At 54.0% G+C, this 17,556-nt stretch overlaps 2 protein-coding genes across 2 annotated transcripts; both read right to left on the bottom strand.

Moving 5' to 3' along the window:
- Nucleotides 1-5,319: 5,319 nt before the first annotated feature.
- On the bottom strand, nucleotides 5,320-7,418 carry RNF225 (ring finger protein 225). Its single transcript, XM_016125722.2, has one exon. It carries the CDS (start codon nucleotides 6,299-6,301, stop codon nucleotides 5,336-5,338), a length of 966 nt encoding a protein of 321 aa, XP_015981208.2. The 5' UTR covers nucleotides 6,302-7,418; the 3' UTR covers nucleotides 5,320-5,335.
- Nucleotides 7,419-7,521: 103 nt separating this feature from the next.
- RPS5 (ribosomal protein S5) lies at nucleotides 7,522-11,904 on the bottom strand. The gene is made up of 6 exons (XM_016125762.2): nucleotides 11,753-11,904; nucleotides 10,874-10,982; nucleotides 8,761-8,970; nucleotides 8,499-8,627; nucleotides 7,712-7,810; nucleotides 7,522-7,642 (listed from the first exon to the last, which is right to left on the bottom strand). Exons 2-6 carry the CDS (start codon nucleotides 10,979-10,981, stop codon nucleotides 7,574-7,576), a joined length of 615 nt encoding a protein of 204 aa, XP_015981248.1. The 5' UTR covers nucleotide 10,982; nucleotides 11,753-11,904; the 3' UTR covers nucleotides 7,522-7,573.
- Between the last annotated feature and the right edge of the window lie 5,652 nt (nucleotides 11,905-17,556).

Here is a 17,556-nt window from a genome sequence, read left to right as displayed (position 1 = left end):
ATAAGTGACCTCGCACTGCGACCAGCGACGTAAGTAATGACAGCCCGGGAGGCGGGGTTCCCCGACCAGGCGCGCCGGCTTCGGAACCACATTCGGCATCGAGGCCGGTTCGCTGCGCGGTGAACGGTGTCCAGGAGGAGGCTCTCGAGGCCCGCGGACGCGCTGGTGGGGAAAGCATGAGAGGCGGGGAGGTCCCCTGTACGCGTCGTGACTGCGGCAAGTGTCCTGCTTCCCTGAGTCCCGGTGCCCCCAACCACAGAGTGGAGGCCGTTTGGAACACTTTTCTCTGCTCTTGTTTTCCTTGAAGTTGCTGGGAGCCCAAGCCATGCTGCCTCCTGGCCCTGGCTGCCTTGTGAGCAGCCCCCACAAATTCTACCCAGGGGCCATGAATGGTCGAGATCGGGGGTCAGAAGTCTAAATCTTCGCAGCAGGTCATGTTCAGCTCAGTCATTTTCTGTAAGCTGCACTGACGTAGTCATTTTTCGTGGAGCAGTGGGCTTTGCCTTGGAGACCTGCCCTCGACATTCAGTTTGGGAAGTTCAATGCCCTCCTCGGTGCACCGGGTGGGTGGGCCTTTCCTGGACTAGATTCTCACAAAGCTGTCTGGCCCACTGCTCTTGTCTCCAGCTGTGCAGTGATCACCTTTAACGTGTCCTGAGTTGGTTAGAGATCCTTAGATAGTCCTTGCAACCCTGTTGTCTCCAAGAAGGCAGGCAGAGGTGAGACTTCTCAAGTACATGCCTGTCGTGGGTAGCTGTGGACTGTCATCAGGTGGATTGTCCCATGCTATTTATTCTCATCATGATTGTAACTTTCGCACCCCACGACGTCACCCTATTGGAGTGCAGTCAGGAGCACTGACTGATGGGCCAGGTAGACTTGAAACCAGGGATGGCATGCAAGGTCCGCAGGAAGATCAGCCATGGAGATTCCAGGCTGGGGCAGGAGTCCCCTTGGGCTTAGACTGTTCTCATACCTGTGCCTTTGCCTCTTATACTGGCCACCCCTTAACATGTCCTTGGCTGATACATATCCTTAGCCATTGCCAGCAAGCCCATTCCTCCGTGGGACAGCATGGTGTGGGCAGAGGCATGGGTGGACCAGGCCTGAGGTACACAGAAACTCAGTGCTTCTGTCCACAGCTGTAGAAGGCAGCACTACGGTGGAATCCCAGGCACTCTGACTGTGGTGGCCACTCTTGACCACTCATCTTTCCTGGGCTTGCATTCCCAGCTCATTATGTTTTTCATTCGTGCTATTCGGGCAGTCGCCTTCTTGGTCCTCAGTAGTTTCACTTTTCAGATTTTAGGTTTAGTGCTTCTTTAGGGAGAGTTACTGGGGAGGGGAGGGGGTGACCCTAAACTGCAGGACACCTACCTGGGGCTGGCTGCCTTAAGGAATGCAGGAGGAGGGTGAAGTTTGGGTTGCAGGCGTGCACCTGAAACTATCCGGGTCACAATGCAGCATGGGAGGCTGTTGGCGTTTGGAAGACACCTCCTGCCAGCCAGTGCCGAAGGACTGTGAGGTATGACCAGAGGTGGGAGTGTCCACAGAGGGCCTGAGCAGTGATGCTGAACTTCCAGTGCCAGCTGTCGACTGTTGCTGTTCCCGCCGCCCTGGGCAGTGGGCTGAGGTTGTAATTTCCCCCATTTTATGGATAAGGAAGTGGACACTGAGAGGTGAAGCATTGTAGCCATTCGCATGGGAACCGAAGGACAAACTCAAGTCGACCTGACCCCCTAAGCTCTAACCCCTCTACCCCTGTGTTGTATGTTTTTTAACCTTCTTAGATATTTGTGTATTACGATTTTTCATGGTGGTTATATTTGATGCAAGTTTGAAGTGTGTGAATTTGAAAGTATGAGGTACAGAATGCCGGTCAGTTTGGCGCACCTTCCCTGCTTCTCCCGCCAGGCTCTGCGGAGGGGTATTATGCGTGCGCAGCTGTGGAGCTGTGGACAGACGCGAGCCAGTTGCTATAGCAATGAGCCACGCCCTCTGTCTGGTATGCGGCGTCTGATTGGTCCGCGGTCCCTGACAACTTCGTTTAGCCCGCCTGGTCTGCTGAGGATGTTAGGGAAAGTTGCGGCTGCGGGGCCGGGAAGGCGGGATAACCGAGTTGCCAGGTCGGGCCAAGGCGTGGAGTTGAGAGTTGAGGGAAGAAGGTATTTTGCAGAAAGCTCCGTGGCCCCGTTCAAATCCATGGCCTGTCCAGACCGTCAGCCTCAGTTTCCCTGTCTGTCAATCTGGACACTGCCGCTCCCAGGGTCCAGTGAGGCCACCTGTGGCTCTCTGTTCCGTCGGCCTAAACACAAGAAGATGCCCCGATGGCTGGGGACGGGTGTGGCGTGGGCCTCTGACCTTGATGGGGAGAGGCTGGCCTGATTCCTCTAGAATGTAGCACCGGATGCCCCTCTGGGGATAAAGAGAGCAGAGCTGAGGGAGGATTCAAGGAAGGTTGAAGGAGTTGGGTACCCCACGAGTGTGGTGGAGGCGGCAGAGTGGCCAAGATGGTGGCTCCCCTGCTCAGCCCTCTGGACACCATCTGCCATGAGAGGTCCGTCCTTGTGCCCAAGGTGCCGCCAGCGCGCTCTTGGTGCACAGCAAGTGCTCAATAAATATTTGCGTATTAACGAATTCTCCCTGCAAGTTGAGTGTTTATTGCCGCCCATTCTACAGAAAAGAGAACCACAGTCGGGCGGGTACAGGCCTCTGGCACCATGCTAAGCACTGAGACTGTCCCCACTCTCTGGGTGTTCACAGGACCTGGGAGGAGGAGCAAGCCTAAGGTGGGGATGTAAGGAGGGGGTGTCCAGCCGGGGCAGAGTAGGCAGAGAGAGGGCTGGGAGGGCACATCTGCAGGTGGCCACAGAGGCTGACAGCAGGGGTGGAGAGGGGTCTGCCATGACCCTGGCCCCAGGGTGGTTTCAGACAGCCCCTTCGTTCCTGGGTAGTGCACGGAGAGGCACTGAGGTAGTAATCAGCAGATGGGACGCTCAATGGCCCCTAGGCTGTCATTGGCCTCATTTTACTGGAAAAGAGACTGAGGTCTTAGGCTCCGACCTGGGAGGGTAGAGAAGCCAAGCTTCCTTGTAGGAAGCAGGAGGAAGCTGGTTAGCACTGAGGGGGAGGGGCCAGAACCACCTACTGCTGCTCTCAGCCACCACCACCCAACCCCAGGTCCCCCTGCCTCAAGCCAGCTATCATTTCCCTGGAGTGTCCTTGAAGATACAGCTCTAAGGTCTCTTCCTCCATACAACCCTCCTAGAACACCCTAAGGCAGAGATCATTGTCTCTCTCCTGTGCACTGACAGCCAAGGGCCCTTTTCTGAACTCCCCAGCTGGGTCCATCCCTGCCGGTCTGTCTCCTCCTACAACTAGGGGAGCAGAGGAAAGGGATAAGGAGGGAGATATGCATCCTATGTAAAGTGTGTGATTAGTTAAGGCTCTTTAGCTGATTATCCTGGATTATTAGGGCGGACTTGATGTCATCACAGTGTCCTTATATGAGAAAGAGGAAGGCGAGAGGAGGGCCAGAGAGATTTGAAGATGATACATTAAAGATGGAGGAAGGTGCTCAGGAATGCAGCTTAGAAGCTGGAGAAGCAAGGAGACAAATTATCTATATGCTCCAGAAAGAACTAGGTGGGCTGACACCTGGACACCAGCTCCAAGAGACTGGTCCAAAGACGCTTCTTGCCTGCAGAACTGAGCTGATGGAAATTTGTCCCAGCAGCCTTAGAAAACCAAGACAGATCTCCAAACCTGCTCCTGCCTGATTGGGTCCCCTCCCTGTGGGGCTGGGCTATGGGTGACATTGGCACAGGGGTGTGGGACAAGAACTGGTCTGGGAGGACACTCCCTCAGACACCCTGCTGCTCCTGCTCTGGTTTCCCACCTGGAAGCAGCAGCTCACAGAAGGTGCTCGCTGACTGGCCAGGTCAGGATGCAGCCGGGTGAGCCCAGGGGGCGCACAGGCATTTCCAAGCTGCCTTATGGTCACCTGCAATGCTGTCACTGCCCAGAAAACTATTTTATGTGCACTGTATTCCAGGCACTGAGGACACAAATGTAAATAAACCAAACAGGACCCTCCACAGAATTCACTTTGGAAAATGCTGGATGCCCACCTGCAACGCAGCACCCCAACCGTGGCGGCTCCAGGGCCTGCAGGGTGGGAGGAGATGACTCATGTTCAGTTTGTGCAGAGGGTAGTTGCCATCTACTCTGCTGTGACTAACCCAGGAAGGCTTCTGAGAAGAGGAGGACAGGAACCTAAGAGCTGCCCTTCCTGAAAGGCTGATAAACACAGGGAGGGCTGAAGCATCACCTCAGGGTACAACAGGGATGCCACAAAAGCTGGTGGAGCCCTGGGAGAGGAGGTACAGGAACTGGCCCAGAGATTAATGAGTACAGACAGGGTGACAGGGGCTCTAGCAACCAGAGAGGGTGCAGGACTCCTAGGGTAGTCCAGGAGCATCCAGGAGCAACCCCTCAAGTCACGTGACACTCTCTGACCCAGAGGCCACATCTGCCCCACAGCATAGTGAGAGGACCCATAGAGAAAGTCCAGGCTCCCACAGCAAGTTGGAGTTCAGCAGCCGGATGGGAGCTGGTCTTTGAGGCTTAGGCCCTACATGTCACACACCAGTCCTGACCAGGCCACCTATGTCCCTCCAAACCCAAGCATCAGCCAGACTGGCAGGGTGTCAACCCAGAACTAGCAAAGCGACTGCTGGATCCCCTGCCTAGACAGCAGAGTGGGAAACACACCACAGTGGCCCAGTCAGGATTGTGGCCAATGGCAGCGGCAACAGCTCCGCCTCCAAGAGTGGGGGCCCCCAGCCACCTGCAGGGACTTTCAGAGCCTTCTACCCCTGTGGTGCTGCTGATGCACCCCCAGGGCTCTGATGACGACTGGGGTGTGCTCAGCAGGACTCTGGGGAGCGGGAAGGGGCCCCCTAGCAGGCTCCCTGCTGGAAGTTGGCCAGGGGTCTCCCCCTGCTGGACTCCCACTGAACCTTTCAGGAGACCAGGTTTTGCAGCACTTCCCAGCAGAACCTTTACAGGCCAGCGGACCCTCAACTGGATGCCAGCGGGGATTGGGGATGGGGCACTCCCAGAAGGTCCCTGAGAGAATGAAAGCAAAGTTGCTCCCTAAGAGGGTCCCCTGTCTCATGGTGATGGTCCCATCAGGCCTCCCTTATGGAGAAATGGGCGCCTGCCATGCACCCTGCTAAGGCTGACGGGATGGTGGCCAGTGCTCCTGGCAGGGCCCCACACCATGGCGAGGAGGTCCCCAGGCCTGGAGACAGGTCCTGCAGCACAAATGCCTTTATTGTGACTCCCACACCCTCCTCCTGCCCCGTGCCCGCGGGGCCCAGACCGGGCCACCCTCTGCACCCCACATGCTGTCCGAGGGACTGTCCAGCGTCCGCTCGGCCTCCACTGGGTCCTCAGGACTCCCTTCAAGCGTGTCCTCGGCAGCTTCTGGCAGGGCGGCGTCCACGTTGTGGCCCGTGGGGGGCGGCATCCGGGCGGGGGTCCAGGGAGCCCCAGGCGTGGGCCGCGGCGGGAACCAGGAGAAGCCAGGAGCCGGGGCGAGTGCCACGAGCTGTGGCCGCGCGGGGCCAGAGGCGGTGGCGTGCGGGATGAGAAAGAAGATGTAGACACCGGAGACGACGAGACCCGCGGCCACCAGCACTGCCAGCGCCACCGCCGCGTTGAAGGCCCAGGTCGGGCTGTCCAGCGTCAGGCGGCGCGACAGCGGCCGGCCGAGGCGCAGCGGTGGCGGCGGGGGCGGCAAGCGCGCGGCGCGGGCCTTGCGGGACCCAGGCCCGGGCGCCGGCGGCGGGCGCAGGTAAAGCAGTCCGCGGCGCCGGTCAAAGCGCACAGAGCCGTGGCGCGCGGCTGGGGAGCACGCGTCGCGGGGCAGCAGGCCAGGCTGCGTGGGGAGCGCGGGCAGCCCCCCGCGTGGCGCCAGGCGCGTGGGTGTGCGGCACACCGGGCAGGCGACTGCGTCGCCGCCGCCCGCCGTGGCCAGAGACAGGCGAGCCAGGCACTCGAGGCAGAAGACGTGGCCGCAGTCCAGGCGCTTGGGCAGCTTGAACGCGCTGTCGAAGGGCGATACACAGATGAGGCACTCCACGGGGGATGCAGGGGGCAGGATGGGGCCAGAGCCCGGGCTACCGTCCCCCTCGTCCTCGTCCTCGTCCTCGTCCGTCGCCCTGCCCGGGGAGCTGGGACCCGTGCTCTGAGGGGCCCGGGCGCGGCGGAGCCAGGGCGGCCGAGGACAGGGCATCCTGACCGGACCTGCGGGGAGAGGCGGTCAGGCCGGGAAGGCGGCAGCTTTAGGATGCAGGGGAGCCCAGCCTCAGGGGCTGGGCTCTGGACGGGACTGGGGCGACGGGGAGACTCGCGGCTGTAGAGGCGGTCAAAGGTGGCAGGATCAGAACTTGGGGGGCAGGTAGATAGGAAGGCAGGGAGAAGATTGGGGACAGGGAGGGACTCTGGGATAGACCAGAGATGAACCCAGGGGACACCACAGATGAACGAGAGAATTGGAGACCGCAGAGACAGAGACTGAGAACCCAGCAGGTGTGGGGGGAAGGGGGCAGATGACACCCGACCACAGAAGGGGTCAGGGGCTCCCCACCAGTGCCACATACTAGCCGGCCATCAGGTTCTTCCTACCTGTTGGTGCCTCCTCCTCCTGGCTGGCTTGTCCCTGCCAGTTCTGACCCCAATCCGTGGCCTACTGGCTTTGGATAGTGTTCCGCCCTATGGGAGGGCCCCTGCTTGAACCACACCCCCCAGATCCCCAGTTCCCGCCAGACCTGTCAGACTGCTTGTCCCGCCCACCAGGACTATGAGCACCCAGCCGGATGTAGGGGGTGGTGAGGTAATGGCACAGGTCATAGCACTGACAACCCAGGCTACTCAGGTGAGGGTTCGCCCTCACCCATTCAGTTCAACTATCCACCTTGGAGTCACAGTATAGTGAGAACCTGGGGAGCAGGGATCTGCCAGCTGCAGCCGGAACCAAAGTGGTTAAGGAGGTTACCTGGAGCCCCATGGGAATACTGGCCAAAGGAGGGTGGGCTTTTTGGAGTCCTGGGGTGGAAGGCAGGCAGACTCCACTGTGTACCGGCCACAGTTGGCCTCTGCCCACTCACTGGGTGCAAAGGGGCTGTCATAGCCCACACCGCAGGCTTCTCGGCGAGGTAGACTGCCACCCAGACCTCATGAGCACCCAGCAAGCCCCTCCCCAATCCGAGTGATAGGTCTGCCAGAACAACCCTACCCCTCTCCTAACACCTACTGCAACACTGGGTGGCCAGGCCTGCAAGCCGGGGTGCCATGGTTCTGAGTCAATGGTGTTTCTCTGGGGAATCGAGATCCCCACAGGCCAAAAGACGTGCCAGGAATGTGAGCAGCTCCTCAGGACATCAGGGCCACCCTGCCCCACTCCCCAACTCCCCAACTCCCAAAGCCCCCCAAGGACAAACAGTAGCGCAGGCAGGTGGTGCTGCCTCAGAGGGCAAACAGGTTTATTGGGGCTGCAGCCAGGTGATCAACGGTTGGACTTGGCCACACGCTCCAGCTCGTCTTTCTTCTTGATGGCGTAGGAGTTAGAGGAGCCCTACAAGGAGGCACACAGTCAGCTCTGGATGCTGGAGGAGCCTTCCCTGAACCCCATGTCCTCACCCACCTTGGCCGCGTTGATGAGCTCATCCGCCAGGCACTCGGCAATGGTTTTGATGTTCCGGAAGGCGGCCTCCCGGGCACCAGTGCACAGCAGCCAGATGGCCTGGGGAGCACAGGGGTCAGTAAGCCTGGCGCACAGCATGTCCCCAGACCAGGCAGGGCCCCTATCAAAAGCTGCCTACTACATTGCCACCAAATGGCCCACTGAGACAAGACACAGCGGGAGTCCACAGTGTTGCCCAGATGGCATGCAGCCAGATCTGGGGTTGGACTGTGAGGGTCACAAAAATAAGGCCGAGGTTGGGCCCCCAACGATGGGAGACTCGAGATCTACGACTAGGAATGCAACATGTGAGCTCTTGGCCTGGACCCTGATTGAAAATGAGCAGTTATGAAGGGTGTGCTAGGAATAGCTGCATAAATGGGAGAAGGAACACTGGCTGAACGCTGTTCAGTTCCCTGTGGGTGGATGTTGGAGATGTTCTTAGAGACACCCAGGAAGCATTAAGGGTAAATGGTTAGCATGTCTGTGACTGATTCTCGAATGTTCCAAGAAACACACATAGTGCGTAAAAACATAAACCTCAGCCACAGGTACCCTAGAAAGCCCAGTGCTAGGATCTGCCCCTCACAGGATAGGAATCAGGAAGGCTTCCTGAAGGAAATGACATTCCAGGTAAAACATGCAGACAGGGATAAGCCTTCCCACTTGCCAACTCTGCCTCGGGCAGGACTCCGAGGCCTGATCACTGTTCCTACCCTGCCCCCTGTGCCAAAAGCCCCAGGCCCACCTGATTCACACGGCGAAGAGGGGACACATCCACAGCCTGTCGCCTCACTGTTCCAGCTCGCCCAATGCGGGTTGAGTCCTCCCGGGGGCCACTGTTGATGATGGCATTCACTAGGACCTGCAGGGGGTTCTAGGAGACAGGGAAGCCATGAGCCTGTCTTCTGGCCCAATCCCTCCCTGTCTCCTCTTTAAAACCTGGAGGAGCCGGTAAGCATGCCGGGGGCGGCTGTTAGCACTCTGCCCCACAGGCCTTGGAGCCCTACCTCGCCAGTGAGCAGATGAATGATCTCGAAAGCGTGCTTGACGATGCGCACAGTCATCAGCTTCTTGCCATTGTTGCGGCCGTGCATCATCATGGAGTTGGTGAGGCGCTCCACGATGGGGCACTGCGCCTTGCGGAAGCGCTTGGCTGCGTAGCGCCCTGCGCTGTGGGGTAGGTACTTGGCGTACTTCTCCTTCACTGCGATGTAATCCTGGGGCAGCAGGAGGGGCATGGGGACCTCAGGCAGGAGCACCCTTTTGGGTGGCCCCCACCCACCTGGAGGGGCTTGGCTGCGAGCCCCACCGGCCACAAAAATATAAGCACCTGAACAAGTGACTTTCCCACGTTGCTAAAGAGCACTTCTTCCATGGGAGGAGGAAGTGGGGTGAACCACGAGAATAACCTACAAGCCATCATACTTCAGATGCTCCTCAAAAGCTGCCCAGCGGAGAGTTGAAATGAGGGAATTCCTTTTTATTATTATTATTTGGGGGGGGGGGGGTCTGTCCTGTGTACTACAGGTATTTAGCAGTATGCAGTATGCCAGTAACACCCCTCAGTTTTGACAACCAAAATGTACTGTCATTACCAAATGTACCCTAAAGGGGGGGGAGGGGGAATCTACCCAGAACAATCCTTCCTATACGTATATAGGTTTCCTAAGAAAATGTCAAGATGCACCAAAATGTTTGGGGGGAGATAAGAGGAACTGTGTATGTTTAGGGGACTGTCAGTAATTCCACTATGAAACATACCCAAGGTCAGTCCACCACTTACATACGATACAGACATCCACATTTTTCTACAACAGGCAATGACAGGAAAAGGACACAGGATTCTGATACTGGAATGACAGTATGGTGTCTACAATGCAGTGAACCACCTGCATAAAAAGTCCAAGTAACCCGGGCATGGGTTCATGCAGGGGAAAAACGCAAACACCACCGTCCTGCCTGCCCCACAGCAGAGCCCTGCACAAGCTTTCTGGACAGGGAGAACTGTTCCCACACTGACAACTGCTTTTCTAGTCCCTAAGAGGGCACCAGGAAAAGTGAAAAATAGTTTTTTATAATTTTAAAGAGTTGTACAAAAAGAAAAGGAAGTCAGGAAGTGAACATATCTGACAGACTACATGTGATCCACAAAAACTAAAATATTTACTGACCCTTTGTTTGTAGAACCAACAAACCCATGATTGTCTACATGACATTCAGAGTGAAAAACAAGGCTGAGTTCTCCATTAAACTTAATGCCCATATGCCATAATATACTTATGTAGATGCAACAAAAATGTTTTAATTCCTTTTAAAACAAGAAAGGGAAATAATGACTATAATCCAACCTGAATTTAGTCCATCTCTATATTAATGCAGTCACGAAATACAAATTTTTGTTTTATGAAGGGCCCACAAAAGTCCCAATGAAGGCAAGTATAAAATATGGGAATAAAATGTGGGGACTCTCATTTCCCAATCTCAAACTCACACAAAGCTACAGTAATAAAGACAGTGTGGTCCTGACTCAAGGAAAGACATTCGGACCAATGGAACATGGCCGAGTCCAAACATAAACCCACACATGGACATTCAACTGATGTGCAACAAGGGCACCAAGGCCATTCAGTGGGGCAAAGACTCTGTTCAACAAATGGTGCTGGGATACATGCGCTGGGCACAAGGAAGAGATTTAAGTTACAAACATCCTATGGCCCAGATGTTAAATAAAATGCACAAAGCTCAAAGCAACAAAAAACTAGATGGTACTAGGACAATGATTTCACATGCAAAAAAAATGTTTGGACTCATAATCTAAAGTGATTATTGCAGTGTTGTGTAGCTGACTACAAAACAAAAAAAAAACAGCCAAAGGATGTGCTGCTTCTTCCGAGGAAGGAGCTACCCCGTGAAAAAATCCGTAGCAATCTCTGGACAGGACACAAGGACATGGACGTGGTGGGGTTGGTTGGTGGTACGGGGAGCCCCCTTTTACGTGTCATGTCTTCAATTCTTGATTAAGTTGAACAGCTTCAAGTTTCAAGGGACCCCGCTCACGAGAGTCCACATGTGCCCCCAACCTCTGGCTGGAGGAACAACCACCACGCCCCCCCCCCTCACCTGCAAAGAAATGTCATTGATCTGGACATCATCCGTGCTCCACTTCCCGAAGAGCTTGATGTCCGGGGTCTCTGCTACTGCAGGTGCAGCTGTCTCCCACTCCGTCATCCTAGGGACAGAAAAAGTCAGAGCCAAGGCACACCCACCACTGATTCCGAGGACTGTCCACATTCTGCGAATTTGGAAGTTATTAAAAACCACGGAAGGCTGTGAAATTCTGGGTCCATCTCTTTAAACTCTAGAGAAACCACTCAGCATTCAGCAAGCAGCATCTCTCCCCAGCACCCCTGGGGCCAAGAGCTGGCAGGCACCCGGGTCAACCACTGCTGCTTGGACCACAGGTGGGCAAGTGATGCCAAATGCCTTGACATGGCATCTTCAGGGGTTTAAATCCCAGCCATGTCATTAACGAGCTCTGCCACGTCGCAAGAGTCAACAAACTGCATTGGACTACGCTTCCCCATCAGTAAAACGAAAACGTTATCTGCCATCAAGGAACACCGCACGAATTCTGCGAATAATCAAGGCAAAGATGCGGTTCGCGGCCAATTCTAAGGAGGCACTAAGGGCTGCTACTAAGGAGAAAACCATGTCCAGATGGCGCATCGTACATCTCGGAAACTTCCCATCTCAATTTGCAGTTAGAGGCCAAACCCGCAGTCTGGAGCCCCGCCGCGGGCGGAGCACGGAAGCGGCGGCGGAGCAGCCACCAGGCGAGGACTTTCCCCACGACTCAGCCCGTTTCGCTCGCACGTTTTCCAGAGAAAGGTGAGGCTCCCCCCAAAAAAGGCCTGGGCCTCGGACCTCGGGGACCACTCCCAGGACTTCCTAAAGGATTCTACATCGTCCCTCAGACCCCCGGCCCCGCGACAACCTCACCTAAGAGCGTAGTCGGGGCGCTTCTGTCTCTCGGCGTGGACCACGCGCGGACCTGGCAAAGACAGGAAGAGGCCGCGGGCCGCGGGCCTTCGCCTTTAACGGGATCGAAAACTTCCGGGTCAGCGGAGGCCACGCGCGCAAAAGGAAATGTGCTTTAATGGGCCAATCCGGAGCCCCAAACTGCAAAAGTGTCCTTGGCGCTATACCAAATATATGTCAGGGCGCATGCGCACTCGCAGAAGTGTCTCCACGACCATGCCTGGCGGATATCTGTTTTCCAGTACTTGCCGGGTGTGCGGGACGAAGCACAAGCGCAGAGGTCTCCATGAGGTCCGCGCCGCCATGTCTAATGAGGGTAGAAGTCCGGCTCGGGCTCGCCGCTTTGTTCGCCTTCTGACTTCAAGTCCCACCTGCCATCCACCAGGTTTCGAGACCGGGTAACTAGTTCGGCATCCCCGTCATTTCTTGGCCCAGCTGCGGCCGCTTCACGGGCACGCTCGCGCCGCTGCCCCCGGCGACGAAGTGGTGTCCTGCTGTCGCTAAGGCCCTCACCCGGTGCTGGCGCCCGCGCGCATGCGCAGACACCACTGTGCGTCCCGGTCCGCTGCACTATCGCGCTTAGGGCTGCTGCGATCCTGAACCCCGTAGAAGGAACATTTGTCGACCTGATCTCTCCCTTTACCCCCATATCGGGGTTCCCCTATCGTCTTTCCTCGACCCCTGTCATCGCGTGTCCCCGGAGATCGAGGAGGGGCCCTGGGAGAGGGGCCCATATGCCTAGGAGGTGCCCTGGGGGATAACCTCCATTCTTTGGTCCACTGGGGCCTATGCTGATGCTGAGGTTACTGGACGGCGCAGGGGGTCGGCACTGGTTGTAGGTGCCCTGCCCATTCTGCAGCTGCACCCAGTCACTATGGAGGCAAGCGTGGAGAGACCTCCACACACACACCCGCTCCACCTGTTTGGCACCTCTTAAACCTAGTTGATGGAGCTGAGCTGGGATGCGTGGATCCCACCCTGGTGGTGGTGTAACCGCCAGCCCCAGAAAGACACACGGATCACCAGAACTCAGTGGGTTTTAGGAAACAACTAATCAGCCAGCTGGGTCTGCCAGGGGTACACAAACCCCAAATTAAGCAGCCCCGAAATGTAGAGGTACAGGGTTTTTAAGCCCAAAATCCCATTTTTCATTCTGTCTAAACACAAACGTCCATCTTTCTTCTATTCATTACCTGTCGACCCACAGGTCGGGTATGCAAGCAAGGGTACAGAAGCAGAAAACTTATTGTTAGAATGTTATGTTCCCATGGGCAGTAGCCAAGCAGTAATTTCCTGCAAGTAATAACTTTCTAGCATTCATTTTTCAGCCACCACATTCCCCACTGGCCTTAGCAGACAATCAAATCTTTGATTCTGTTGTAGCCGCCAGGCCCCGAAAGACACACGGACCACCAGAACTTTGTGAGTAATAGGAAACACACTCTTTATTCAGCCAGCTAGGTCTGCCAGGGGTACGCAGACCCCAAATTAAGCAGCCCTGAAATGTACAGGTGCAAGGCTTTTAGGACCGAAATCCTATTCTTCATTCTGTCTGAACACAAAGGTCTATTTTTCTTCTATTCACTACCTGTCAAATCACAGGTCAGGTGCTTAACCAGGGTTACAGAAGCAGAAAGCTCGTTTAGAATGTTATGTTCCTATAATCAAAGGCCTACGTTCCCATAGCAATAGTCAAACAGTAATTTCCACTAAGAGTCAGTTTTTTAGCCACCACATTCCCGACTGGGCTTAGCAGACAATCAAATCTTTGATTCTTCATGTGGAATTTGTTCATAGCCCCTATTCTGTAATATTGAAAGTCTAATAAAATTAACTCTTTTTTACATATATATGCAAACAAAAAATAGAGGAAGCATGGGTCAAAAGTTAACAAGAGGAGGAGGATGATTAAAGGTCCAGCTACAGCAGATAAACGGGTTGTTAGCCATGGTGACTAGTTGAACATCTTATGAAACCAGTTATTTGATTTTAGTTTTTGTTTTTTTCCTGGCATCTAAATTTTTCTGCACTAGTCGTAAGTTTTCTCTAATTACTCCATAGTTATTGGCAGAGAAGCAGTGGGTTTCACCAGGAAACATACATAATCCATCTGTTCTAAGAATAATAAATTTAAACTTCTTCTATTTTGGAGGACTACTTCTGCTAGTGAATCGACTTGAAGTTCTAGCCTGCTGAGCTCAGTTAAGTTTAGGGGAGTTCCTACCCCGACATAGTAAGGGGGTTTTGGGTTTAGGCATAGTCAGCAATCTTGTCCTATGTCTGGGGTGATCTGATATAAGACCTCATGTATTGTCATTAGCAAAGTTATTAATGCTCCGTCTGGTTCTGGTTGTGGCTGGTCAAATGCCTGGGTAAAAGAGGAAAAAAAGGAAGAAACAAAGGGTTAGACTTTTATACGCTAGAGTCTTAGTCATAAGGGTCCATCTTCCTGAGCTGTCCACTCTCGTGCTGCCTTCACATGGAAGTGATGAATCCATGATAGGATGCTGTCTACTTTAACTGCAGTGGGCATCGTCAGATAGACAGTGAAGGGTCCATTCCATTTGGGTTCTAGTCCTTTGGAAGTGAACTTCCGGATCCACACAGAGTCCCCAGGCTGAAACTGATGGGGAAGTCCGTCCCCCAGGGCTCAGTGGGCAGCGCGAACCCAGGACCAAATCTGTACACTTTGAAGGGCCTGTAAAGACTTAAGTAAGACAAGGTTATACAGTTCTGCCTTTTTCTCATCTACTATTCTAGGTACTAAAGGTGGGAGTTTTCCAAAGAAAATTTCAAATGGGGTGAATCCATTAATATTCGGAGTACATCTGGCTTGGAGAAGAGCAAAGGGAAGAAGTTTTACCCAGGTCCCACCAGTTTCTAATCCTAACTTGACTAATGTCTCTTTTTGGGTCTGATCCATTTGCTCTACCGGGCCCGAACTTTGGCGCTGGTAGGTGCAGTGGAGTTTCCATCGGAAATTTAAGTAGCTAGCGAATTGCTGTGATACCTTTGCTATGAAGGCTGGCCCATTATCTGACCCTAAAGTTCCAGGGAGACCAAATTGAGGGAGGATTTCTTGCAGTAGTTTCTTAGTAACTACTCAGGCAGTTTCTTTCCTGGTCGGGAAGGCCTATACCCATCCTGAAAAGGTGTCTATAAAAACAAGTAAATATTTGTAGCCCCCCACAGTTGGAGTTACCTCAGTGAAATTGACTTCCCAGTGGTCCCCCAGATAAGTTCCTCTTTCTCTATGCCTAGGTTCTTTTATCTTCCCCTTCTTTGGATTAACTTGGGCAGAAGCTGGGCATTGTGAAGCAATCTCCTCTGCAGTTCTTCTCTCTTCTGGAGCATCTTAGTCCACCCTAGGTGTGTGATCCTGTGTTGCTGGTGGAGGAGAGTTTTTCCAAGGGCTCCGTGAGAGCCTGATTTTTCTATCTGGGGTCGTCCGCCACTCCTGCTGGTTCCTAGGGGCTCCCTTATCTTGAAAATATATGTTCTCTTCTGCCGTATAGGTCAAGACAGAGGCAGTTCTGGGTAAAGGACAACAGTCAGTAGATGTGGTGGGGGTCCCACTGGCCTTGTGGCCACTGCTCTTGTCTCTGCATCAGCCAGATGGTTTCCGTCTGCCTCGAGATTATTCCCTTTTTGATGCCCTTTACAAAGAATGATAGCAAGACCCTTAGGCATCCATATGGCTTCAAGTAGGGCTAAGATCTCCCCCTTGTTCTTAATGTCCTTCCCAGCTGAATTCAGAAGCCCTCTTTCCTTGTAGATGGCTCTGCGTACATGTGCAGTGGCAAAGGCATATCGGCTGTCAGTGTATATTGTGACTGCCTTCTCCTTCCCCATCTTAGTGCCTCAGGGAGGGCTATGAGTTCTGCCTTTTGAGCAGAAGTCCTATGGGGAAGAGTTTGTGATCAGATGGTGCCAGTTAAAGCTATGACCCCTGCCCCAGCATACCTCCTTCCTTCCTGCATGAAGCTGCGTCTGTGAACAGAACTTCATCGGCCTCAGGCAGAGGGGAGTGTTTGAGGTCTGGCCACGAGGAACACACAACATCAGTGAAATCTGTGCAGTCGTGACCCGAGACCCCAGGTCTCAGGGTCTGGGTCAGGCAACTGATTGGCTGGGTTGATGACAGTAGCTTTGGATTTTAGACGTTTGGAGTTATCCGGTGCTTCTCTGTTGTTGAACACCTTCTGGGCTATGTCAACAAGTTGGGACAGGTTCATCCCTGCAAAACCTTATAATTTTTGTAAATTATGCCTGATATTGGGCTGCCTGAGTAGCAAAGGCTATATTAATTGCCTGTTGGTTCTCAGGGGCCTCAGGATCAATGGGGGTGTATACCCTGTACACCTCGTTAAAGAAACGCTCCAGGGGATTCCTAAGGCCTCTCCCTGTATTACTTCAGTTACCTTAGAAAGGTTAGTTGGCTGAGGAGCAGCCATCCTAATTCTCCCAATTAGAATCTGGTGGTACCGATCTAATGCCGTTCTCCAGGCCTGAGAATTGTGTCCCCAGTAGGGAGGGGGCGGGTAGGAATATTCCTCCTCAATCTGTTCCCCTGCTTCCTCAACTCTCCTTTCTCTGGCAGCTATCTTTTGTGTTTCAGTCTGAATGCGTCCACATTCTTCTGAGGTCAAGGGGTAATTAAAAGCTGTTGGCAATCGTCCCAGGTGGGACAGTGAGTCTCAAAGACAATTTCTAAGAGTCCCATTAATGCCTGGGGTTTCTCAGAGAAAGGCAAATGTCATGCCTTCCAGTTGTACAGGTCTCTAGTTGAGAAAGGCACATAAACCATAGAGGGCCTGTCTCTGTTATGCCCCTGGGGTGGTGCTTCTCACAAGGGGAGGATTGCTGGAGTGGTGGTATCAGCTGGTGCCCCGCCCAGAGTGGGAGCAGAAAGCCCATAGGGGTTACCTGCTGGCCATCTGAGGAGGTGAGGTGGTGCTTTTGGGCCTCTGTTGTCCTGGATTATAGGGTGGAGGAAGGTCACTGTCTTCCTGTGGAGATTGGATGCCTGGGGTACTGGGCTGTCTTGGAGATTCAGTTGCTACATGTTTTGGGGTGCCCATAACTAAAACTCGTGCCCTTAGAGAAAGGGCACACCAGCAGAGACAAGGAGGGGTTCTGAACAAGGTTTAACTCGAGCTTCCCCCCCATCGCTTGTGGAGGAAACACAAAACACAAAACAGACACTCAGACGAGAACAATTACTGAGGTATAGGTGGACCCATAGAAGTCCGCCACCTACAACCTAGACAGGACCAGAGACAATAAACAGAACCCAACAACAGGGCACAGGAGGCAGCGTCCCGCATCCTGGCCATAATCTGGGAGATATGACTGCATCCAGTCTCTCCACGAACCCCCAATGACTGGTCAACAGAACCAGGAAAGTCCTTTTTATCCAGATGCCGAGGCCTTGGAGATTCCAGATTCCCGTCAGGACCAGGAACAAAAAGCGTGTCCTGAAAGTTGTGTCCTTGACGATTGCATTAACCCCGTCACGACATTTAAGGGCCCTGGAACGTCTCAGGTTGGTCACCTGTTTGAATTCGTAACAGGGACAGCAACCACTTCAGAGGCTGGTCCGGTCTTAGATCTCAGGGCCACTCCCTGAGATCTCACTGGGGCCTCCAAATAATGTAGTCACCAGCCCCCGAAAGACACATGGACCACCAGAACTCAGTGAGTTATAGGAAACACACTCTTTATTCAGCCAGCTGGGTCTTCCAGGGGTACGCAGACCCCAAATT

Source organism: Rousettus aegyptiacus, unplaced genomic scaffold, assembly GCF_014176215.1.
Source record: "Rousettus aegyptiacus isolate mRouAeg1 unplaced genomic scaffold, mRouAeg1.p scaffold_m13_p_14, whole genome shotgun sequence".
NCBI lineage: Eukaryota > Metazoa > Chordata > Mammalia > Chiroptera > Pteropodidae > Rousettus > Rousettus aegyptiacus.
The sequence above is the reverse complement of the archived record's forward strand: the minus strand, read 5'-3'. Positions and strand labels throughout refer to the sequence as shown.